Source organism: Vulpes vulpes, chromosome 9, assembly GCF_048418805.1.
Source record: "Vulpes vulpes isolate BD-2025 chromosome 9, VulVul3, whole genome shotgun sequence".
Lineage (NCBI taxonomy): Eukaryota > Metazoa > Chordata > Mammalia > Carnivora > Canidae > Vulpes > Vulpes vulpes.
In genome coordinates, this window is record NC_132788.1 from 92,788,755 (window position 1) to 92,814,872 (window position 26,118).

Genomic DNA, 26,118 nt, shown 5'->3' on the forward strand with positions numbered 1-26,118 from the left:
TCAGCATCCTTTATCTCCTCTGCAGCCCCAAGGGGCCTGCCCCAGGCCTACGTCCCAGAGAACCAAGGCCTGCCCTACACCACCCCACCTGAGAACTAGGGTCCCCGGGAAGTGAGCGGGACTGACCTCTGACTCCCCACCCTTAGGAGCTTCTGGAACAGTTTTGACAACAGGGGTGGCAGGTTCAGTCCTCCGGGCCCCTGTCTTTCCTTTGGGAGTCCCAGGGGGTAGGGTAGTCTCTGGAGGTGGCTTCGGCCCAGGCTCGGGTTTAGCTGGGATTCCGGTCTTCTTTTCCTGGGCACTGCTCACGGCCCTGCTGGGTTCAGCAGCCTTGAGGGGTTTGGCCTGGGGGCTGGCCTTGGCGGGCAGGGGACTGGCCTTGGCAGGCAGGGGGCCTGATGGCTGGCCCAGCCCCTGTGGCCCTTTCTGCTTCAGAGGGGCGGTTCCAGCCACACGGAGAGGGGCCCCAGTGGGGGGCTGTTGAGAGGTGGGCAGCGGCAGGGGTGTGGGCTCTCCCAGGCTGCCCTCTAGCAGCCGCTTAGTTTGGCAGTTCAGACAGAGCCACTCGGTTTTCTGTAAGGAAATGGGACAGCGATGAGGTGATGAAAATCACAAAAACACTGAAGTACTCAAAGAATATTTCCATGACTACTTCTGTAATCAGAAGCGGGAGAAAGTCTTCCCAAGTATGACACCAAAGGCACAAGGAGAAAAAAACTGGTAGATTTGTTGCCCCCAAACAACAGACCTCCCCAACCTTCAGAATTCAAATGATAAACCACAAAGAAGGGTCCCTTCCTTACCCTATAGAGAGCTTTTTCACCTAGCCAGAAAAGAAGACTACAGGTAGTAAATGAGTCTGGAGAAGAGGGGGACCTGGGGTGGAGTCCAGCAGTCTAGAGCCCCTACAAACCAAGAGTAGCCTCAGACAGGAAGCATGTCCAAGGGACACTGACCTTCCTGGATTCCTAGCTCTCAGGCCTCAGATATATCCTTCTTCACATCTTTCCCAAGTAAGGACTGTGCTGGGAGGCTACAGACTCCTGGAGGCTGTTCTGGGAAAATCCCTGCTGGAAGGATGGGGCCAAACAGTTCCCTCTGCCCACACCCTCCAGCCTAGGTCTCCTTTTCCATGGCCAGCAAAGACCCTCAAGTGGAAGCCTCCTCCTGCCCCCAGGGTTCTGGGCTATTCCTCTGATGGGGGTCGTGTGTGTCCACACTTAGGCCAGGGTTCCTGCTTCCTCCAAACTGGGTGGGGGTCAAACCCTCAGCCATTAGTCCACCACTCTTTGGGTCATCCCCTATGTCAGGCTCAATGCTGGGGGCTGGAGACACAGCTATGACAAAGACAGACATAAGGGTGGCTGGCATGTAGCATTCCTGGAGCCCACAGCCCCAAACTGGTCATCCAGTGTGACATGGATATCCGTGGTAAAGTTCCTAGACACCAGAAACCAAGTCTGATTCCCCCAGCTCTAGCTGTCTGCACGGGGATAAAGTCTGAGGATCCCAGGCCCTGAGGGGGTGATTCCTGCAGCAGGTCAGAGACTAATAGGGGCAGGTCTCCCAGGAACTTCTCCAGAGTCAGGGCTCCTCCTTGGCAAGACTGGACGTCCTACCTTGGCCCACAGGGCATGAGGTAGGAAAGAGGGTAACCACATACCCATGTCTGCTCTTACCCCAGAGGAAGGGGGCAGAGACATGCTCTGACTTTCCTGCTGCTGCTCCTCCTCCCAGGCTTCCACCAGCAGCTTGGCTATTAGGCTGGGCCATTAGGAGAACTACAAGACTCAGAACCATAGAATCACAGAGCCAGGAGACAGGGCAGGGAGGTGGCCCTTGGCCCTTGCCACCCCAAAGTGGGCTGACGGCCTTGACACCCTTCCATGGCACACTGCCCTGAGCCTATGTCAGACCCTAGCCCACCTGGCAGACCCTTGGAAGCATGGTACCCCCAGGGTGCCTGCCCTCAGCTTGGCATCCTCAGGCCACCATGGCAGATGCCACATCAATGATTCTGCCCTGGTTTCCTGCCTACAGACCACATATTACATCCCTGCCCTGGGCTCCAGTAGAGGCCATGCCAGCAGGTGGCAGGCTCCTGGTGTATGTTGAGGGATAGGCCTACTCCATGGGCTTGTTACTCAGGGCCTTGAGATTGCTCCCTGATATTGGAGTTCTGACTCTGCCCCAAGGCCCAATTTCATGCATAGGTCCTGAGCAGAGCGGCCCAACTATGGAGGGTGACCCTTCAGAAGTTGTACATGTACTCATCTACTGTTCCCTGCGGGGCCTAGCCCTAGCACCATTACTAACCCCCATGGACCTTATCTGATCCTCTACATCTCCCTGACACAAACTGCTAGGAAGCAATGGGTGCTGGCTACTTGCTGAGTCTTGGGCTCATTTGTCTTGGTCATCCCTAGAGGTGTCTGGGGAGAATGCTAGACAGGCTGATCCCAGGCCCTGAGAAAGACAGGGCATGGAAGAACACAGAGCTTGAGCCTGAAATCCTGCCCACATGCCCCCAATGTCAGCTGGAGTAATTGTGGAAATCCCTCCATATCAAAGAGGAGTGTGAGATGACAAAGAGACCCTGGCAAGGTAAGAAGGGTGTATGCAGAGGCCAAGATAATTCTAGAAATGAGAAAAGCCCCAGGATCAGCAAGACCCCCATAGGGTCTGGGTGTTAGGGTCTGGGCCCAGATTGGGGGCTGGTCTATGGCAACATTGTCCTGACTCTACTTTGGGTCCCTGAATGCAGCCACTCCAGGTTAGGCCTTTCAAGTTTAGGTCATCTGCCCTGGCTCACCCTGGTGGCTTCACAAACCTCTGAGCCCTACCTCTGGCCTGCAGACCCCACCCCAGAAGCAACAGTCCCCACTGAAGCAAGGGCACCTTGGAAGGATAGTCTGAATGGAGGTGACAGACCTCATGCCAGAGGCTCAGAGCCAGCCCACGCAGCAGCCTGCTCACCTAAGCCCAGAGGCCCAACCCTTAGCAGAGCATGTCACTTGTGGTCACACGCTCCCCAGGGTTTTGTTCCTTCCCACGCTATTCATGGAGGCAGCCAGGCTGCAGAAGGGGCTGCCCAGTTGGTCCTCTTGCTCCTGGCTCTGTTATAGCAGTCAACCAGGAAGGGAGGGAAGGCAGGCAGTGGGGAGGCATGTGAGGTAATGGCTAAAAATAAATAGCTGACCTGGCTGTTGGAGGCCCTTCCCCAGCTCTCGGGAGGCTGGGGGGAGAAGAGTACAGAGCACTGGAGCCTGTAGGTGAGGGAGCCTGAGGAGAGCTGGCCCCAGACCTAAGTCTTCTGGGGAATGGGGAGGGGGTAGGATGCAAGCCACAGGGAGGTTCTATGCCTGGGGGATGGAATACAGGTCTCGATTTCTTTATTCTCTCAGCTCTCATCTCTGCCCCCCACAGCACGCCTGCCTCCCCCACCCCTGCTCATTCATTCCATTATTCCACTCATTCATTCATTCACTCTCCCCATTTGTGTTCATTCCCTCATTCATTCATTCACTTGCACACTCTCTCTTATACTCTTCCATCCAAGCCCCAGCCAGCCCCAGCCTTCAGGGAGCTGCTGCCTGCTTCCCCTCTGTCCGTCCCCCTTGCCAAGTGGACAGATGATCTGGAGCCTGGGAATGGACCGCAAGAGGCTTGATGGCCATTTCTGCCTTGTCTCTCTCTGGGGGCAGGAAGGTAGGAATGCCCCACAGCAATCACCATCTAATGGTGGGAGGTGGGGTCAGAGTGAAGAAGAGGAAACGAGTTGTCAGAGAGTTGGTGGAGTATCCCACAGGCGGAAGAGCCCTGCTGCCTTCCAGGACCACTGGCTGCTGTGCCTCAAGGCCATGGTTACCTGGTGAGGCTGAAATGGACATTAGGCATCCTCCTTGCACTGCCTCCCATCATCTGAACAATCCTGCAGAAAACAATCTATGTATGTGGAGCTGGCCTGTGTTGGTTTGATTACAGTGACATGGGCCTAATTAACACCCCATGGCTGGCTGCTGGGCCCAACATATCCCCATCCCCAGCCTTACTGCCAGACAAGGGGCAGTAGATGAGAAATCCAGAGAAAAGATGCTTAGACATAAAGAGCTCTAGGCTCAGGACACCAGACTACAGGCATGACCATCATTAGTGTTACTGTTCTCCTGATGCTGCAACCCTGTCCCTCCCTGTCCCTGGACATGCTTAAGCTTCTCCTTTCTGGGCCTCTCCTCTGATAAGAAGAATCCTCCCTGATATCCCCAACATGTGCCTTTCTGGCAGGGCTGTGCTCTCCTCATGCTCTAGTACCAAATGTGTCCATTCCTTATGGGGGCATCCCTCATCCTGCGCTGGCCACTGGGTTGATTCACACCCAGGTAGTTGGGGGCTAGTGGGGACTATTTCTCCCCTATGGAAACTCTATTAGGACACTCCGGTTCCAATCTCCTGGCTGTGTGTTGGACCTTGCATAAGTATCTGAAGTATGGCATCTCTGCTAGTTCTCCCAGAAACCTAAGAGGGAGTGCTATCATCTCCATTCCACATAGAGGAGACAGGACTCCCTGAGATCACCACCCCCAGAGGCAGATGCCAGCCTCTCATCTGGTACCCCCACTGCAGCCCCTGCCTCAAATAAGCCCAGCCCCACATATCACAGATGCCAGGCCCTTTGCCCAGGGAGGCCCAACTTCTCAAGGGTATGGCTGGTATTTTGGCAATTATAATAAGATCAGAAACTGGTGCTGTTACTATAACATTTCCAATTCCACTAATTTCTTCACAAACTCTATTTTTAACCGAAAGCCAATTAAAAATTAAGCCAGAGGGTACTATTATCCTTCAAAAAGATAAATAGGTAAAAAAAATTTGGAATCAACAACTCTTAATTATGAAATGACTCACTAAATAGCACTATGGTTATTTTTTTCAGAGGAAATTTCAGAGGGATAAGAGATCTAGTTTTCCTGCTTCCTTCATTGTATGCTCTGGACTCCCTGTCTAGAAAGAAGGTAAAAGTTTTATAGCTCTGAGTTGGGAAATTCCCAACCCAACAGCCCAGACAGTTGGCTCTGGTCTTGGATGGAGCCACAGCAGGTCTAACAGGTCTATGGGGAGCTCGCAGTGGGGCTTCCCTGGTTCATCCCTCACTCAAGCTCCCAGCCTTCAAACAGACAGGGGTCCCTCTGCCTCACACTAGGCACACACAGGCAGGCTGACCTCAGTTAGCTAGGTGTGGGGGAGACAGCCAGGGCAGACCAACCCCTACCTGCTGGCCCTGCCACCTCACTCCCAAGGCACGATGTGTCTAGGACACCTGCTGAGAAATCAGGAGGCTCTAACCAAAAACACACAAAGTAGGTCACAGGGAAGCACACAATTGCTTCGGATGTCAAGCGGCCGTTTGCTGAGATGAGATCAAAGAAGGCCCACAGCCTGCTTACAGTGAAGAACAGCTACAACGCTAGTGGGAACCATAAGAAGAAGGCATCATGGGATCCCTGGGTGGTGCAGCGGTTTGGCGCCTGCCTTTGGCCCAGGGCGCGATCCTGGAGACCCGGAATCGAATCCCACGTTGGGCTCCCAGTGCATGGAGCCTGCTTCTCCCTCTGCCTGTGTCTCTGCCTCTCTCTCTCTCTCTCTGTGTGACTATCATAAATAAATAAAAATTAAAAAAAAAAAAAGAAGGCATCATGGCTGCCCACCCACACCTTCCCCAGGAACCCCCTGGAAATAGCAGCATTAACCAGCAGAGCCTTGGGACTCCCAGGTAGCTCAGTAGGCCAAGCGTCTGATCTGATTTCAGCTCAGGTCTTGATCTCAGGGTTGTGAGTTCAAGCCCTGCTTTGGGCTCTGCTGGGCATGGAGCCTACTAAAAAAAAAAAGAAAAGAAAAGAAGTGAAATGAAACATGGCTTAAGCAGAGCCATGAGGAGAAAGGAGTCAGAAAAACAGTCAGACTGCTGTAAGAAGCAAGCAGCAAGGAAGCAGAGGTCTCAGGGTGGGGAGAAGCTAGGACCAGGACACCAGTGGCTCTGCCATTAGGCCCATGGAACCTATCAGATTCGGCAGTGGCAAGGGTGGTTCTGGCCAAGGGGGTGGCTATGGGGCAGGACATAGAGACACCAAGATATGCAGGACAATTTTCATCAACATCTCAGAGCTGTAAAACCTTTAGCTTCTTTCTAGACAGGGAGTTCAGAGCATACAATGAAGGAAGCAGGAAAACTAGATAGATCCCTTTTCCCTCTGAAATTTTCTCTGAAAAACTAAGCTGGGGCAGGAGGTGATGTTGGCTATCAAGAAGCAGAAGTCCCAGAGTCCAGGAAGGTGACAACCAAGCAGCTCATGAGAGGCTTGGATCAGAATCCAAATGCCCAACCAGAGTCGGCTTGTGACTGGTACGTGTTTGAGCAGAATCAGCAGTTCCCCTGGCCTGGCCCAGGGGCTGCTGAAAGGAGCTGTCAGGAGCATTTACACTCCTGGTCAGACACAGTTTTCCCCTTCCCTCTCTGTGTGTCCTGCTGAATGAAATGTGGGCCAGGAGGTATCTCAGGGATAAGAGTCCCCCAATCTGGGCTAGCTTAGCAGTCCAACAGTCCCTTAGCATCAGGGTGTCCTACTCAATGGCAGTGAGTGTGTGGCTAGCAGTCTCTGGACTGGAGTCCCTCTGGCTCTGTGGTGGCCCCTTGGTATCCCCTCCCCACCCTAGTCAGCCAGGCCAGCTGTCCTCCAGTGAGCCACTGGATCTAGGGCTTGAGAAGTGGCAGTATGGGGCATGGAGGGCCACATGGGCATCATGGGACACGATCACTTTTCTTCATTAGAGCTGCCTCTTTCTGCATGTTGGAAAATATGGCCTATGATAGCCAAAGCAGTCTTCCTTATCACAATGGGCTGCTCCAATGGAAGCCTGACCCAAGACAAGTCAGAACAAGCTGTCAGAAGCTCCCCTGCCCCACTACAGACCATTCATGGCTCAGCCTAGGAGACCCAAAGGCTCAAGTGGCTGCCCATGTACAGGAGGAAGGGCTTTGGCTTGACCATCTCCTGATGTGACACAGCTGGGGATGCATGCATCCATCTGTCAAGATGATCCAATCACTCATCTTGACCCTAACAGCACTCTATAGAATGGGACACACCAGTTATGCCCAAGGCAGCCAAGGCAGGGTTCACATGGATGGCTCTGGGCAAGGCAGAATGAGTAAGGGGAGGAGCACAAGCAGCCTCCAGGCTCAGGCTCATCCAGCTCTGCCCAGGACCTCTGCAACTTCTGAGCCTTCCAAGCTCGGCTCTAAGCTTTGACAGAACACTAGGCCTTGTATTCTTTTCCATCCAGCTCTCCACAGTGCCCATAACCCTTCCCAGGACAAAGGACTGCAGGGAGACAGGCCCCAACCCTAACAACTCCCTCAAATTTCCCTATGGGTAAGAAGAACATCTCTGAGCATCCCCACAAGCAGCCCCAGGGAGAACCACGCCCAGCTAAAGGAAAATATGTGGCTCAAAGACTATGGCTTTGACAAGTGGGCAGTAACATCCATGACCTCAAAAGAGGGGGTGGAGGGAGGTTACCCCCTGGCTGGGCTGGAAGTAACCCTTCAAACCCCTGTATGGGTCACAGACCGAGGGCACGAGTCTTCCTACCTGAGCAGGGGAGATTAGCATCTTTCATCAGGCCAGGCTAGTGGCTGGGAATGGGGCAGCCAGTTCAGGGCCTCCCAAACTTGGCTACTTCTGAGCCAGGCCTCAGGGCACCGGGTAGCTGGTAAGAGGCGGCAGGCAACATTAGAAGCAAGCTGTGCCAGTTAGTTTTCTGAATGGAACAACAAGCCTCGGGCAGGGACAGAAGGAGCATGGCCCCTCTTAGCTGCATAGAGGCAGCCCTGCGACTGCTGAAGACCCAACTCTCTGCAGCTCTCTCTGGCTCCCATGCCTCCAAGTCTTGGGCTTTCACCAAGGCCCAAGGGAACATGCTTGGTGCAGCTTCTTACCTCTACCAGGTGGGGCGTCGGGTTGAAGCCACACAGGTTGCACACCTGGAGCTTGCAGGTGGTACAGGTGTTATAGTTGGCTGGGCCCTTGCCGCCCACGTTGAGCTCAGCTTGGCACAGCGGGCAGGTGGCCTTTTCCTTCGGCATGGTCTTTGGCTTGGCAGTAGCCCTGGTTGCTGCCTGGTGTTCTGTTCTGCCATGCTTTGGACTAGTTGTCCCCCCAGTTCTTGCCAGGCCTCCAGGTCCTGGTCCGGGACCTGTTCGAGCTCCAGGCTCAGTTTTGGCTCCAGGTAGTGGCCCAGGCCCTGAGCCTGGGGGTCTCGGACCAGCCTCCTTGCTGGCATCACTGAAGACGATCTTGGGTGGTCCTTTGCTGGGGGCGGCCTGGCCCTGGGGCTCAGCCTCGGGTTGTACAGACATGAGGGTACTTGCCTGGGTCAGCAGTGACGCACCAAGGCCAAAGAGCTTCCCAGTGAGGCCCTCCTGGGTCTGCTCAGCAGCACCAGGCCCAGGGGGCACTGTGGTGGCACTTTTGGCCAGGCCCTCTCCTGCAGGTGGCCTGGGCTCCACTGTGGAAGGCTTGATGGGGAGAGAGGGTTGAGGAGACGCCCTCCCCACCTCTGGAGGGACAGCTGCTTGGGCAGGCCCCGGCACTGAGGTGGCCCTGGCTGTCTCGGCCTGGCGGGGGCCAGGCTGTGGTCCCCCTGGGCCCTGTGATCTCTCTTGCTCCGGCTTCCCCAGGGGCTGTTTGGCTGGGGACTGGGCAGGAGACAGGGCTGGGGAGTGCAGCTGCTGCTGGCTCTTGGAGCGAGGCGCAGTGGTCATGTCCATCCCCAGAGCCCTCTGCATCTGGCAGTTCAGACAGAGCCATTCCTTCACCTGAGGAGGAAGTATCATGGTTATCAGGGTAGTCAGGACTGGTGGTACCCATAGCTCAGGTCACTTCAGGCCCCACAGCAGCCAGGGCCAGCTCCAAGCATAGACAGGAGCGGCAAGGCCTGCTTAGGTGTTTCTGGGCTGCCAAGGGACAGAGCTGAAGGGATGATGGCACTGCCCTGACCTCTGGGAGCTGCCAGGTGCCTGGAGCAGAACAGGGGCAGTCACACACTCCCTACCCCCCAATCATCAATCCACTGCCTGCCAGACCCTCCTGCTCAAGTGTTCTCCTTACTGCCTACCTACCGGTTATACCTCTGATCTGTGTACATTGTTCTACCCCAGGAACTCCCCCTCACCCATGGTCCTCAAGGCCTCCAAGTGGTCACTCTCCTTCCCCTGCTGCCCCCTTTGGGCCACTTCCACACAGCAGCCAGCTTGATCTTTTAAAACATAAACCAGGAGGAAAAAGATAACCTTAGTATAGTGCCTGGTGTACAATAGATGTTCATTAAAAACTTTCAGAATGAATAAATAAATGAAGAGTAACAGGAGGGAGAACAAGGTATAGAAAATAAAAAGAAACCATGAACTCTGTCCTGGAGGAGCTTGGAGCCTAGCTGAGGACACGAGATGGATGTGAACAATCTGGAGAGCAAAGTGATGCCACATAAGTGATGATGTAAGTAGAATGAAAAAGCCTTTTTTTTCCCCTTAAGCAAGACACATTTTTTAAGAAAATGGGATAATCTGTGCCTCTAGAACAAATAAGTATGTGCTGCTATTCCTGTGATGGATGCGTAGTTTCCTCTCTGCATCAATACCTCCCTGAGTAAAGTGAGTGGAAGACTCGGGTTGGGCCAATCACTGGTTTCAGCAAGGGGTGCAGGGCTTGACACGTGACCTTGCAAACAGGGCTAATCAGAGCCCTTCTCTGTTACTTAGTAAATGAACAACAGGAGAAAGAGGGTCTTTTTCCCTTGGGATTACTCAGGGAGAATGTAGCTATGGAGTGGTCAATAGCCTTCTTTCCCAGCATGCAGAGAGATGCTAAGGATGATGTCAATAGAGTCAGAAGTGGAGCCAAAGTAAGGAGAAAGGAGCAGAGCCAATGATTTTGTTTAATTTCCTGGATTTAGCTATGCCTTAAGTCTACCCTTAGACTTCCAGTTACATGAGCCAATAATATTTTTTTCCTCCAAAAAATCTAGATACAAATCAGAGCAAATCACTAACAGGCTCAAATCCCTTAGGGGAGTCCTATCATGCACGCCATGGGAACTCACCATGGCCCACGAGGCCCTACGGCCCACCCCAGCCCATCCCTCTCTCTGGCCTCCTTCCCTCCCGTCCCCCCTTAGCAGTCTCACCCCAAATATACTGGGCCTCCTGTTCTGCCTGCTAGTCCTCTGAGCTCACTTCTGTAGCCAGGGCCTCTGCCTTCACAATTTTCTCTGCCACTGGGGTGGGTAGCTATACAGGTCTCAGATCTCCCCATCAGGGCCCTCTCTGGCCACACAATCTAACATACCCCTCCCAAGCACCCTGTAGCTAATCACTCAATATTTGTTTTTGTCACGGTGCTCATTCTCTCCCGAAGTATCTACTAATATGTTTCTCTGGGTAGTTTCCCATCTCCCCACTCAGCTGAGAAGTTCCTGAGGTGTTCTCAGGACTGTGCTCAGTATGTGGTACAGAGCAGGGCTCATTCCAGAGAGGCCTGTTGTGGGATTAATCGCAGCAACCTATTACTAGGGGGCAAGGTTCCCACAAGGCCAAAGTCATATGAGATTGGAGATTCAGTGCCCCAATGAGGAGGCATCTCCTTTTCAACCAGACCTGAGGCCGGAGGCCAAGGTTGCTCCATCTAGGCTTGTAGCCAGAGCCTTTGAAAGCACCATGGTGGCACAGTCACCAGGGAAAGGTGCAATCCAGTTCCTGAGGCAGAAGGACCCTTCTATCCATCCTCAGGAGTGCCTTCAGTCCTGCTCTCCACCTTGAGGTGTCCACAGGGCTGAACAGCTGCTGCTTTAGCTGACTTGCCAGCTGTGAAGTCTGGGTGTGGCTTCTTGCCCTGTAGCCCAAGAGCAGCAAGCAAGGAGGGGAGAAGGCTGCACTCCGGCAAGTACTCTCCTGTGCCCAGCACCACACAGGGTGTGTCCACAGGCAACCTTTCATTTTGTCTTCGCAGTAGAGAAATTAAGGTCTGATATAATTTAACCACATGCTTTTGTGGTTAACCAGCTAGGAAGTAGTGCTGTGGGTAAAACCAGCCCTGCCAGCCTGGCCCAGCTCCTGAGCCGCAGGCTGGAACCTGGTACCTTCTGCATTCCTGCCTCTTCCAAAGGCCAGCAGCCTCGTGCAGGTCAAGTCATGTGCCTAGAAGTCCCCTCTGCAAAACACTGCCAGAATTCTCAAAGACCGGTTCCAGAAATCCCAAGAACAGAGATGCCAAAGCACTGGGGTAGGTAAGAAGTCATCCCCTCCAGCTGGGAACTGTCAACTCATCTAGATGTTTTTGGAGACCCAAGGAAGCTTTGTCTACATTTGGAGAGAGAAAGCCTCAGAGGAAGCAATTTGTGTCCCTAGGACTCAGTCCAAAGACCCCTTTAGAAAGGTCACTCTTGGCTAGGAGGGCTCACTGCCACCAGAGTTGGAGTTCCCAGGGGCAAGCTGTTTCTGTTCCCCCTGAGAGGGACCCTTGGAGCCTCCTGAGGGGAGGCCCAGGCCCTGGCCCAGGGCAGCAGCCAGAGACTCAGTTCCTGCAGCAGGTGCCCATTGCACACCCAAGGCTCCATTGCTATCATGCACCTGCAGGCTACAGCACGCCCTGGGACTTTCTGAGAAGAGGGATCTGGGAGGTAAAGCTCCTTATCCTGGGACTTCAGAGTGAGGCTCCTTTAGGTTCTGGAAAGGGTTGAATAAGGGCATGTGCTAACACTCCTGCACTCACCACCAGAACCTTCCCTTACCCAGCCTCTGTCACCCAGGCTGTCACAGGCACTCACCTAAAATAGAACCTCTCCAAGAAACAGCTAAAACACCCCTCAGTGACTCATAGCCCAGATGGGCACAGCTATTTCTATCCAGCCTCCTCTAGACGGTGAGGAGCCTTGACCACACCCTTTACCAGCCCCACCCAGGCTCAGGTCCAGGCAGATAGGCCCAACATGAGAGACCTCCTGGGGAGGACACTGGAAGCAAAGCTCTCTGAACCCAGCAAGACTTTCCTCTGCCTCCCTGATAGATTTCAGGAGTCTGATCTGAGGAGCTCAGCCTCAGCTTCTTCCTTCCTGCTTCAAGGTCATCATCCCTGTGTTAGGGGGATGGAGCCCATCCACTGGACAAGGAGAGAGATGGCCATGAACCCCCAGCCCACTTGCCCACCTAGGCTGGGCATACATGGCCAGGCCTGTGGCAAAACTCTTCAGCCCTGGGACCAGCAGCAGTGAGAGCCTTCCTCACCTATATGTGTCTGTGGCTCCTTGGTGCCCTCCAATCCAGCTGCCCACCAGAATCACAGGGAATAGCCTTCTATTAGTGTGACAGAAATCTCTCTTAGAGTCCTGCTGTCTACTACTTCTGTGAGCCTGACCTGGCAGAGCCAAGAGATGAGTAGGTCATCAGCCGCCACAGAACTCATGTCCCAAGATCCAGAGGTAAGTTAAGAGGACTTCCCAGGACTACACTGAACTAAATGGCTCTGCCAGACACTAGCTTTTGTCAGGCTGACCCTTCTTGCCAGCAAGGAAGCCTATGCTGCCATTTCAGCATCCATTTCATGCATGGACACCTGCACTCTCTGCCTGGTGAGGGCCCAAGCAGCAATAGGGATGGGAAGGCTTAGTGTGGCATGCAGGCGGGTGCCACAGGGTCCCAGAGGGTGGAGCACATTAATCTAGAGCTGGATTAATTAATCAGCCAGGCACGGGCCATGGGGAAGCCCTGGGAAACTGCCCCGCATGTGAGGCCAGGATTTGGGGAGTGGAGGCTGAATCTGTTACTTGGGGCTGGAAAGGCTCACTGACCTGGAGCTCCATGAAATGGAAAGAATCCATCCCCTTGCTGATCTCTACAAACACCTTTCCACCTCTCATGTCCAACTCTTCCCAGCCTTCCCTAGACAGCCTCTCCTCCCTCCTAGGCCTTCCATAGTTCCCTGTAAAACATCCTTTCCTGACCAAGCCAACTTCCCTGCACTCTCTACACACAGACACACACACGGACATACACACGGACATACTCACAGACACACACAAACACACATGGACACATACACACACATCAACACACACAGACACACACAAATGTATGCAGACACACGCATGGACATACACATGGATACACACACACAGACACACACTGTCTTCTTGGTTTGCCATCGACCTCTCCAGGAAAAAACTGCACTCCCTGGACTTCAGAATGTGGCAACAGCTCACCCTCCCTTTAAAGTCCCTGGGAGGGGGATCCCTGGGTGGCGCAGTGGTTTAGTGCCTGCCTTTGGCCAAGGGCGCGATCCTGGAGACCCGGGATCAAAATCCCACGTCAGGCTCCCGGTGCATGGAGCCTGCTTCTCCCTCTGCCTATGTCTCTGCCTCTCTCTCTCTCTCTCTCTCTGTGACTATCATAAATAAATAAATAATTAAAAAAAAAAAATAAAGTCCCTGGGAGGGACACCTGGGTAGCTCAGCGGTTGAGTGCCTGCCTTCGGCTCAGAGCATAGTCCCGGGCCCGGGGATTGAGTCCCACATTGGGCTCCCTGCGAGGAGCCTACTTCTCCCTCTGCCTATGTCTCTGCCTCTCTCTCTCTCTCTCTCTCTCCCTCTCTCACTTACTCTGTGTGTGTCTCATGAATAAGTAAATAAAATCTTTAAAAAAAAAGTCACTTGGAGCCCCGGGGCTGAGCCCTTAGTTTCCCCACCTTTCCCTTTCTAGCTGCTGTTGCCTTCCAGACCCCCATCATGGCCACTAGTTCTCAAAAGCTCTGGGCCCCTGTCTTTCAGGCTTCCACTGAACTGACTTCAATAGTCATTACAGACGACAACCACTAGGCTGACTCTATCCCTTGGCCTCACCCTCAAACTCATTATCACCCCAAACCATCTCCTCCAAAATCACCCTGTATCTGTCCTCCTCCAGCCTTCTAGGTCACTTCCTGGGCCACCCCACTGTAGCAGTCCTTGGGCCTTGCGGGGACCCCACCCACTGGGCCTCTGCTTTCTGCTCCTACACTGGTCCTCTGCCTTCACATCTTTTCCTGCCCAGTTCAATCTCTGGTCCACCATGCAGTCACTCCACCACATGTCTGTGTTCTCTTGACCTATGTCTGTGCTCTCTTGGCCTTTGTCTGCTTCAGAACTAGATCCAACTACATACCTTTTTTCTCTGGGCCTCTACCCAAACAGATAAAGGGGCACTAGGCAAATGGGCTCTACTGTACATTAGCTTATGTCCCAACTTCTCCTGGGCCCCCATACCTGCTTGGTTAATTAATTCACTCCCTCTCTCCAGAGAGCTTTTGTCCACAATGGCTGGTTCAGTTTCTCCTGCCCTCCTCCCCTTCTGGCTCAAACCACTGCCCTGCTTCCAATGTCTTCAAGAGGAGCTGCACAATAGGCTGCCTCCTCCACACTCAGGATCTAGACCTGCTTCTTTAGGGGCCCCAATCCTTCAACCACACCTCTCTCCTCTCCTTCTCGATCAGGCTTCTCAAGACTTGTCACATAGATGACCCTCAAAAAATGCTATGCTGAGTGAAAGAAGCCTTATCCAAAAGAGCACATTCGGGCAGCTCCTGTGGCGCAGCGGTTTAGCGCCACCCGCAGCCTAGGGCGTGATCCTGGAGACCCTGGATCGAGTCCCACGTTGGGCTCTCTGTATGGTGCCTGCTTCTCCCTCTGCCTGTGTCTCTGCCTCTCTCTCTCTGTCTCTATGAATAAATAAATAATTTTTTTTTTAAAAAAAGAGCACATTCTGTGCAATTCCATTTATATGAAACTCTAGGCAAAACTCGTCTATGGTGGAGAAAAATCAGAACAGAAGTTGTCTTTGGAGGAGGGGTGGGGGTGGACAGGAATGGGGCCTGAAAGGGCTTCTGGGATGACAAGGATGTCCACCTCGATTGAAGGGTTTGGCCGACAGCTCCTCGCTTTTATCAAAGCTCACTGAATGGTACACCTGAGCTCTGTACATTTCATTGTATGTACATTTCATCTAAAAATAAAACCACATGCCTTAAACAAATATTAAACTCTAACTGATGATATGCTTACTGAAGTGTTTAGTGTGAAGTTAACTGATGTCAATATGCATGTGAGTCTCAAAGGCTACCAGCCCCAACCCGTGTGCTACACACCAGGGTCTCAGGTCTGCAGGTTACTAAGCTCCACCTGAATGCTCACAGGCACCTCCTACTTGACATGGCCCAAATGGAAACATTCTCCATCTCTATCCCCTATCCCCTGTCTGTTTAGCCTCTAAATCCACCAGGAATCAAGGCTCTCCACTACCATCACTACCGCCCCAACTCCAGCCTGCTTCCAGAAGCCAGCCCCACCCCATGGGCTGATCTCACACAGCAGTCAGAGGAGGCGATGGTGGTAAGAATTTTGTGGTCAAATAAACATAACATAAAATTGTCCATTTAACCATTTTAAATGATGAACAATTCAGTGGCATTAATTACATTCATAATGTACAACTATCACCATTATCAATTTTCAAAGAGGTGGAGTTTTTGTGTGTGTGTGTTTTTTTAAAAGATTTATTTATTCATTTGAGAGAGAGAGAGAGAGAGCAGGGGGAGGGGCAGAGGGAGAGAGACAGAGAGCGAAACAGACTCTCCACTGAATAGGGAGCCCGATATGGGGCTTGATCCCATGACCCTGAGATCTCAACCTGAGCGAAAACCAAGAGCTGGATGCTCAACCAACTGAGTCATCCAGGTGTCCCCCAAAGAGGTGTTTTTAAATGTACATCTGACCGTCCCACTGCCACTTTCCCAAAACCTTGGAATCCCAGCTACAGATGGCAGCAGTATCTGCATGCCCTCTGATCCTACTCATGGCACCCCAGCTCCCCTCCATCCCAAGCCCTGGCTTGCTCTGGGCCCTCATATAGACCATGCACTTACTTCCCCTCAGGCCTCCCTGGACCCCATCTGTCCCCAGTCCAGCTTCAATTTAATGTCCCCTCCTTGTAGAAGCCCCCAAGAGTCTCACTGCAGCATCACATCAAGCCCCCCAGCCTCCCTCTGGTCCTCCTCAGACCTGACCCTCAGGTGTTGACTGTGTGTTCACTTGGGTGATTATCAGCAGGCAGGAGGGCTGCCTCTCCCTCTGGCCTACAGGCGCCAAGGGGCTGAACAACACAGCAGCTTCATTTCTGCCTGATTCTCCAGTGTCAAGGACAGTTGCTGGCTTCATGTAAGGCCTCAACAGCATTTGTAGGGGAAGGAAAGGATGAGAAGAGGGAGAGGGCCCACTTCTGACAGTGGATACAGACTGGCCTGCCCCAGGTCACCAGCCAGCAGCTGGTGACTTTACCGAACATTCCTGCTTCTCTGCCCCCTCCTGCCTCTGGCTTTCTCCATCACCTCCCTTTCCCGCCTCTGCCCTCTGTTCCTTCTCTCCGTTCCCAATTTATCTATTTCTCTTTCTCTTTTTTTTCTACCATTTTTACTCAATTCTCTTCCCATTCTGTTTCTTTTGCCCACACATATGCAAGCAGGTGTTTCAGGAATCCAATCTCAGTTTTCTGTTCCAAATTAATTTCACATCCATTCTTAGATAACCATACATAGGGCCCCGTTTGTAGCTAACAGTTGGAGTTCTAGGCCTGAGAGCTCCAGCTCTGAAGCAGCTCCCACTCCCGCATAGCTGTCTCTTCTGCACATACCCGGTGGTGCTAGCATCTGACCTACAGTGGTCCAGGCAGGCAGGTCAAGAGTCCCAGCTACAGGAAGCATGGACTGGCAGCAGGGCCCACTGTCCTAGGATGATTAAAGATTGGCAGGCATTTCCCTATTGACCTGGAGACTGTTTGGTTTCTTCAAGGCAAACTTCCCCAGGACTAGACGTACCATGAGAAAAAGGGTTCCCAAAGGACCTGTCACCTGGAGACCCACTTCCTTTTGGTTTGGAGGCAGAGAAGGGAAGGCTGGACACATGTTTAGACACCAACTCCTCCTGGGTCCAGGAAGGAGGGGGATACCTTTATCCCTCCTCAGCCCACTGCTGATCTATGTCCTCCTAACACCTGCTCCTCATTCCCTACTGGCCCACGAGGCAGTGTGGCCAGGAAGCAGCAGAGGGAAAGGGGCAAGGCTGGTGGCTGCAGTGGAGGGATCCATGATGCACTCACAGCACCTCCCCCGGACCATCTGGTGCCCCGGCCCTTGCCGGAAAGGAGTGGGATGCAGGCAACAGAGGAAAGGCTTATGGCCATTGCTTCCTCCCACCCTTCTCCACACCGCCCACCATGGTAAGCGCCTAAGCCCAAGGCTTGCTGGTGGAGTGGGGATGAAGGGGGGTGCGCAATGGATTATATATCCTTGGCTTGGTCTCAGCAAAGTCCAGACCTTAGAACAGGCAAAGAAAGACCACTATCACTCTTCAGAAGTGTTTTAGAGAGGCTTCTGAGAGATTCTGACTAGAGCAGGGGAGGTGGGAGGCAGATGAGCTCAGATGGGCCGCCTGAATAGGGGAGGCTAGGGATGGGGTAGCAGGCCTGCTGCTCCTCACTGGAGCAAAGGGTGGGCCTCCCAGGTGCAGGCTGCAGCCTGGATGGGGGTGGTGATCTGGGACAATTCTGCCAGTCAGATCTGGAAGCACAGGCATGCAGCCAGCCCAGAGTCTGCACAGCACTCGCTCCTGTGACCCTGTTCCTAGGGTGAGGACAGACTCCTATCTGGAAGAATTCCAGGTCAGGATGTGCTGCTGGTCTGCTCTGAGAGGGGCAGGGAGGCCCCTAAGAGGACTGGCAGATCCAGGCTGCCCTGGCCACTGCTCATCTCCAGCAGCTCACTCCACCCACACTGCCTACCCAAGCCTCACCTCCCAGACTCCACCTAGCAGGTTCATTACCATGCCTTAATCTCCTATTCCCCGCTATCAGGATAGAGCCTGACTTGTGCAATAACAGCCTCCCTCCTGGAGGAGAAAGGGGTGGCAGGCCTGAAAGTTAAGTCACTGAAGAGTGGAAAGCAGGACTAACAGGCCTGAGAGGGCAGGAGGCATCAGCAAAGCCATCAGGGCTGGTCCCTGATCCTCTGTTTTTCTTTTAGAGAAATGGGACATTTGGGAAGTTAAGGTACTTCTCTGAGGACCCACATCCAAGGAGAGAAGAGGACAATCTTCCTGCCTTTTCCCTATCACTGGGCACTGAATGGGCTTATATGCCAAACGCCTCTGGCCTCCTGGTCAGTTCATCCTCACAAAAAGGGTCTCCTATGGGTGGTGAGAAATGTTCAGACCCCACAAGGAAACCCCAGTCTTTAGCCACGATTTCAAACAAGTTAAATGATTCATCTGCCCTGAGGTCCAGGACTGCAGAACTCTAGAAAGAAATAGCCTCACCATTAAGAGTGGCTGAGATGGCCCTGTTTGCTCTGAACTATCCCCAACCCAAGCAAAAGTGGACTGTGGGTGGAGAAAATGGTGCTGAGAGTCCCTGAGGGAAAACTGGAGAGCTAGCTACTGATTCTGGGTCCTCAGCTCTATTGCTCCAAAATGACCCTGAATAAGCCAAGACTTACCAAGATTTAGTCTTCTTGCCTATAAACAGAGAGTGCTCTGAGTGTCTTCCCTGACTTCCATGCAGTTTCGATGTACTCTAGGCCTTAGAAGCCCAGCAAAGTACCTGGGCAGGCACCCTCCCCTGAAGGCATCACAGCCTCGAGAGCTAGCCAACCAGGGCCTGGGCAGAACAGTAAGTGCCACATCTGTGTGAGCATAGTACCCATCCCGCAGCCTGGGAGTTGACAGCCTAAGAATTGACAGAAGACTGGGCCCGCTGGCCAGAAAAGTAGTGGTTCCAGATCTCAGCCATTGCTCTGGCCAAATGCAATTGATTGTTCTACCTGTATATGTGATTCTTATCTCTAGACCTAGTTTGTGGTTTCTGAAAAGCCCAGCTAAAGTAAAAAGACTCTGATAGATGCCATGGGGTGGAAAGACAAATTCACTGAATTCCAGTGGCCATAGGCCCAGTGCCCATCTCTTCCCTCCTTTCTGCTCATCTGCCCTCACCCAGTCATTCAGCACCAGGGCTTGTCACACCCCTAGTCTGTGCTGCAAATGGAAGTATGAGCCAGTGATTCTCTACCTATCCAAATATATCGGTTTTCCATGGTCACATTTCCAAAGATCCAAGGGCAGCTTCATTAGCAGTCTCAGAGAGGCCATGAAACCTTCCATGTCATGTGCGTGGCCCTGTCCCTCTCTAGAATTCTTTCTGCCAGCAGGAAGCTGAGGATCTCACTGACATGCCCTGATGAGGCTTTGGTGAGCTTCCAGGTAGAATGTGGGACCCAGCCCTCCTCAGTCCTGCCTAAGCATCACTACATGAGCAATTTCAGACATGTACCTCCAACCCCAGACAAGGTCTCCAGTATGCTCTCCAGTGGCCAGTATCCACAGTGCATCTGTGCTGGGACCAGCACCACCTCCTTTGCACTCCAGCAGGGCTCCTCCTAAGAAGTGAGTACTGGGGCTGAATGTTCTAGAAAAGTTGGCTCTGCCTGAGCCCCTGCCACCTAGACACACCCTACTTCAGAACCAGCCCATTGCCTGGCCCAGAACCTCAGGCAGGCAGGAGCCCAGCCCACAGACACCAGTGCAATCCCGGAAATAGCTTTTTTGGTTAACATGTCAAGTTAGAGGTGCCAGAACAGGTATGGTCTGACCAGAGTGGATTAGCGGGTGTGTGAGCAAAACCTACAAACTGGTTTTGTCATGATGTGGATGCGTGACCAGGGAGGTGAATCTGCTCTTAGCAGAGTGACGAAGGAAATTGCCCCAACTCGAGAATTAGGCTCTGCCAGCCTCTCAGGAAAGTGTGCCAAGGGTTCTTTCTCTTTGACAGGCACACCACTGAAAGCCAATTCTGGAGAAGAAAAGGTTCTGCTTGGAGACCCCTTCAGAAAAGGGTATCCACCATGTTCTGAGAACCTGGAGAATGCACTAGGTCAGCACTTCCCAAACTGCTGTCACAGAACAACAGCCCCTACTGTTCCGCGAAAGCAAGTCCGGGAAAGGCTGCTGGCTCCAGCTCTGTTGTGGAGCTTCACGGTGTAATTTATGATGCTGAAGGCCTGAGAAGCCTCACAGCAAAGAACCAAAGCATTTGTCTGGCTCGGTGTTTGCCTAAAGTACCTGGCTGGGAGGCCTGCTTTTCACCAAACACAGTGAATATGCAGTAAGTCTGAGGCCCTTTCCTTCCTGGCCCTGAGCCTCAGCTTCCTCCCAGCACAATGAGGCAGATGGACGGAGTGTCGCCAAGGTCCTCCCACTCTGCTGTTTTTCCCAGCACATCAAAGGCTGGCTCCCTTCCCACCTCACTCAAGGTCCTGGGCCAGGGGGAGCCTGTTGTGTGGCAAGGGCTGGGATGCCCACCAGGAAACTGATGCATCATGTGTGGCTCTCCCTTAATCCCTGCTCACCTCACCGGGCCCTACAGATCCAATGAGCATCTCAGGGAGGCTAGAACCCAGAGGGGCAAGGTCACACAGGGCCACAGCAGCCTCTCATTCCTCCCTGCCAAACCTCACTGCTCCCCTGGGGCCACGTGCTTCTGGCTTCTTGATGGCATAAATGCACAGGTGAGATTCTCTGGTCTGGATCACACTGTTCTACGTACCGAAGAGCAAACACTTACCTAACTGATCAGTGCAGGGACGGGCCTGTTTCTAATCACAGATGTAATAATCACGAGTGTGCACGCCTCCTCAAGGAAGCCCCCACACTCCCGGAGCGACTCCAAACCTACTGAGTCATCTCTCTACAACAGCAACTCCTTCCTCAGAATCTCACACTTACCTCTCGCAAACCACACATCCCACACCCACACCACCTCATGTCACAAATAGACCCCGACCTGCGAACAATTATTCTCACTCATCCCCCCACCCACGAGGTCCAAACGGCTCCTGCTGCTGATAATGTTAGAGGCAGCCATGGCTCTTCCTGCAGCCGGCCATGCTCCATCCTGCCCAAGGACAGAGCCCTAGGGGAGGAACTAGAGACTTCTACAGCTTATCTCAGAGGAGAGGGAGGAAGCCAGCAAACCTGTTTAGTTCACTTCAGCGGTAAGGCCCCTGCTCCACTAGTACACTGGGGCACCCAGCCTCCAGGTCACCAAAAAGAGCCTCCAGGGGCTTGGCTGAGCCTCTCACAGCAACTCAAAGCATCCTGAACAAAGCCAGGATGGGGCTGAGGACCCGGGATTCTCTGGGGCATAAAAGGAGGCCAATCTCCTGAAAATGGCCCTGTAGTGGCCTATGCAGGACACAGCCACCCATTGTGAATACTTGGCTCCTAGCCTAGGTCTCTACCCCAAAGTTGTTTGTCTGGAGATGGCTACAGCTCTGCCACTTCAGGCCCCAGCTAACTGGAATGGAAGCCCAGTGGAGAAGCTTCCCAGAGCCCAATTAGAAGGCCATTTCCTGCTTCCCCTAAAAATCTCACTTCCCTCACCAGCATCCCCCACCTCCCCCAGTGCCTATTGTCAGGGAGAAAGGCTGGCCAAGGTCCAAGGGAATCTGCCTCCCCACCAAGCCTATGGCTTCTTGTGGCCATCTCCAAATGAGTACGCATTAAGAAAGGCTGCCCAGAAGACTGTCTTTGGCTCCCTCTAAGGCCATTTTTCTGGGTCAGACTTTTACCAGGTAAGAAAGCATCTTCTCTGCTGGGACTCTGCCCAAGCTTTCAGAAGGTGCAGGAATCCCTCAAAAGATGTATGGCCAAGTCTGTTCTCTGCTACCACATTTTGGAGCCAGGAAGACATAAATTTTGGTTGCCAAGGGAAATGACCAAGAAAAGAGAGTTGGTTAAAGAGGGGAAGGGAGGGACGCCTGGGTGGCTCAGTCGGTTAAGTGTCCGACTCTTGATCTTAGGATCAAGATTTTAAGTCCCATTGTGCTTCACGCTGGGTGTGGAGACTACTTAAAAAAGAGAGAGAGAGAGAGAGACAGACAGAGAGAGAGGGGAAGGGAACCAAGGGAGGCATGGGAAGGTAGGTGGGGGAGCCGGCGCAGAAGGTGGTTACCTGGGTGAGGTGAGGATTGGGGTTGAACCCACACTGGTTGCAGACCTTGTTGTGACACTGGGTGCAGGTGTTGAAGTTTGGCTGGCTGGGGGTCGACGTGAGGTCCGAGGTCTTACATATGGGACACAGCGTGCTGCTGGGAAGGGGGGCGATCTGGGGGACGGAGTAGGGTGATGTGGGGGTGCTGCCTCTGTCCGGTGACACAGAGGGGGACCGCCCTGATCTCTGCGTCCTGCTGTCTACCTGCAGCGTCCTGCGGGGCCCATCAGCCTCCTGGCCTGCTGGGCCCTGAGCCCTTGTCTCCCGGGGGCTCTCGCGGCCGGGAGCAGTAGCAGAAGCCTGCTTCGGGGTTGGGGAAGCTGCTCTCTGGCTACCCGGGGGCTCCTTGGGGTCCAGTCTCCTGGAAACGCTGAAATGACATTGAAAATGACTGTGTTAGAGACACTTCCCAGAGAAGTAGCCTGCAGAGGGCTCTATCAAGCTCGGTGACCCTGCCGAGCCCGGTTCCACCCTCCTCTTCCTGCCCAGTGGCATCATCACAGCCACCATTTGCTGTGCGCTGATTGTGCCCCATGCTGAGCCCTGACAAGCATCTCCCACTTGAACCCTCAGCACCAGGCCATGTGGAAGGATCATGAGTTCCCCTCTTATATCCTGATAAAGTGTGGATTCTGATTCAGTAAGTCTAAGGTGAGAGCTGCATTTTTAATAATCTCTAAGGTGATACCTATACTCTGGTGTGCAGACCACACTTTGAGTACAAGGCACTAAACCTATACATTAGAAACACCTGGGGTGATTTTTAAATTTCTGACTCTTAAGCTATACACTCCAGACAAATTACAGCAGAACCTGAGGGGGCAGGACCCTGGTATTAGTATTTTTCTCTCCCCAGGTAATGCCAACATGCAGCTTAAGTTCAGAGTTATTGCCCTGGGAGGTCTGTTCTGGCTTGTCCCCTTCAAAGGCTGACTCCAGACAGGTGGAGATGGCTGGGGGAGGCATCCTAATGCCTAGTTAATGCCATCTCCAGCAGGCACAAAGGAACTTTCTTTCTGGCAGTCCATCACCATTCCTGATGCGAGACCAAGTCCATGGAGATGGGTGAGATGTTACTTTTCCACTAATGCAAGGCTGGGTGGGGCTGGAGTCCTAGGATCCAGCCCTTGCGGAACCACTGAGGGAGGTCCAATGTACCTGACCCCCATCTCCATCCTGACCTGGCACAGCTGCAGAGAAGCCTGCAGAGTTAGTAGTTTGATGAGGTAGAAAGTCAAACCATTTCCTTATTTTCTTTTCCCAATTTTCCTTTTCTAGTTTGAAAGAAGCTGAGCACAAAAAAAAGCCCAAGGCAATGCTTTATATTGCTTCCCTGAAATTCTATCCTTGCTTCAGTCTGTATTCATTTGGGTGGATACTGGCACCCAGGAGACAGGATAGACTGGCTGAGAACACTGCAGAGGCCAGACCACAGCTGCCTGTGGGTAGACTGCCCTGGGGCCCTCATCCTCCTAGGGTCTGAGTGACAAGAGGGGGATTCTAAGTTTGCTGCCCCTTGCTGAAAGCCATCTGCTTGCCAAAAAGATTCAGGAGTCAATTGGTAGAATGTCTTAGGACAAGCCATTTCAGAGGGGAGAGCAGGAGCCCACCTGGGGAGGCTGCTCCAAGACAATTTGCAGTTCTACCTCCCTTCTGAGGAACAGTGTTGAGTGGAAGAAGGGGAAGCCACACCCTTAGTCTAATAAAGGCTCTTCCAGAAAAAAAGAAACACTCTTATATGTCTATCAAATATTTCTTTCATCAACCAACAAGTCTCATGGACCTGCCACTTTCCTCTACAGTAGGATCACTGGACCCTGAATCTAGCCCCTCTAGGCCACCTTCCCACCAGCTGTGAGGCCCAGTATGTGGTGTCCACAGCATTTCTAGTCCACACCTGGAACCTGGGCTCCAGGACCTTCCAGTAGACTAATTTCTGGGTATGGTAAAGAAATATTCTCACTTATTAGATTAATAGTTCCATTTTTTATTTGAATGATTCAGGGCTGGAATTTATTTATTTTAAATTTATCTATCTATCTATCTATCTATCTATCTATCTATCTATCTATCTATCTAAGAGAAAGAGAGAGAGCATGAGCAGAAGGAGGGGCAGAGGGGGAGAGAGAGGGAGAAGCAGACTCCCTGGCAGATCCCAGGACCATGAGATCATGACCTGAGCGGAAGGCAGACGCTCAACCGACTGAGCCATCTAGATGTGGGGCTGGAATTTAAAAGCAGCTCCTGACCGTATATTAACTATACTGGAACTAAAATTTTTAAAAAATTCCACCCCTGAAAGCTAATCACAAGCTACTGAGAGCCCTTTCCATCACATGGAGGGGCTGCAGCCCCTCTCCCAGGTTGTGCAAGGTCTGCAGTCTCTTCTGAGGAATACGGCCACTTCTATTGTATGTGAGTTGCCTGATACATAACACAGTGGTGTTTTAATTCAATGTTGCATCACAGTGTAGTCTTTCTGAGGACAAAATTTGTGAGCCAGAGATCCAGATTCCAGTTAACTTTCAACCTAGCTGTAGTGAAAATGGAGAAGCAAACAGTGTCTCCTGCCCCCCAGCAAAGTTGGTCCTCCAAGAGCTCCCTGTGCTCAGGCCTGATGGGTGTGCACACACCCCACAGTGGTGGTAATAGACAACTGATGATCAGGATACATGTCTATGATCCCTGCACTTTCCTGACCTCTGAGATGTTTCCTCACCCCTTCTCCTTCATCATCATGTTCCGACATGTCTCTCTCTCCCTCTCTTCACTGACAACCTGCCTGCCATCTCACTAAGAAAGTGGGAGCCACTGGAGGAGAAGCTGCACACCCATAGCCTCTTGACATCTATCCCCCAATATTTGCCCCCACTTCTCATAAATCCTCCCCTTTCCTTCATCATCTGCTACCTCTTTCTACTGGGTGACTACAATTACCAAACAAATATGCTTCTCCCATCCACAGAGATCAATATATAACCTTGACCCACTTCCCCCTTTAGCTACTATCCCATTTCTCTGCTCCTCCCTGCCCTTCCTCTCAATCTAGTCTCACCTGGCTTTTGTCCACCCTTCCACAGGAACTGCTTCGGTCACTGTCACCAACAGCCTCCATGTTATCAATCCCATAGCCACTTCTCAGTTCCTGATCTCACTTCAGTAGCAGCATGTGATACTGCTGAGTGCCCCCTCTTTCCTGAGATAAGTTCTCCTCTTGCCTTCTGGAAAACCTCCTCCTCTCTCCTGGCCACACTGGTTTAAACTCTTTCCTAATCCCTGAACACCATCCTCATATCAGAGGGACCTGGTCTTCTCTGAGTACACACGATCCTGGGTCTCAAGGCCCAATCAGACTCAAGACTTAAAACCTCACTACCCGGGGTGCCTGGGTGGTTCAGTTAGTTAAGCGTCTGTCTTCAGCTCAGGTCATGATCCCAGGGTCCTGGGATTGGGCCCCACATTGAGCTCTCTGCTCAGCAGGGATCTGCTTCTCCTTCTGCCTCTGCCTGTTACTCCACCTGCTTGTGTTCTCTCTCTCTCCCTGTCAAATAAATAAATAAAAAATCTTAAACAAAACAAAACTCACTACCCCGTGACAATGACCAAATGTGTGTCTCTGGCCCTGACCTCTTCCCTGAACCCCTCACTGGTCTAACTGCCAACTCTTCATCTGGACTGAGATGATGTGTATAGGCATCTCAAATATGAGATGTTTGATCCAAGCTGAGCTCTGATCTTTCCATACACGTGCGCCTCCCAACCTTCCCTTGGAGCCATCTCTGACCTCTTCTTGTCCCATCTATATCAATCATCAGTAAATCTTGTTGGCTTCGGAGTCTGGCCATTCCCACTGCCTCCTTGTTCCACCTTGTGCAGGCCACAAGGTGGCCTCTCTTTTCAGTTCTACACAAGCCTGGTTGCTTTCACCTCCTCCTCTGTGGTCT

The 26,118-nt window shown here is 52.5% G+C and overlaps 1 protein-coding gene across 4 annotated transcripts in view; it reads right to left on the reverse strand.

The window, feature by feature from the left end:
• BSN (bassoon presynaptic cytomatrix protein) overlaps positions 1–26,118 on the reverse strand; it is a 97,398-nt gene that overhangs the window by 20,618 nt on the left and 50,662 nt on the right. For 3 of the 4 annotated variants that reach the window (XR_011994396.1, XR_011994397.1, XM_072720990.1), the window contains exons 2-4: positions 22,136–22,544; positions 7,997–8,875; positions 127–573 (exon numbers count right to left, since the gene is read on the reverse strand). Coding sequence is in view for 1 of the 4 variants with exons in the window: in XM_072720990.1 (XP_072577091.1) it covers positions 127–573; positions 7,997–8,875; positions 22,136–22,544 (1,735 nt within the window). In the remaining 3 variants the exon portion in view is untranslated. The remainder of the gene's footprint in view (positions 1–126; positions 574–7,996; positions 8,876–22,135; positions 22,545–26,118) is intronic. The other variant, XR_011994398.1, reaches the window with a different exon arrangement.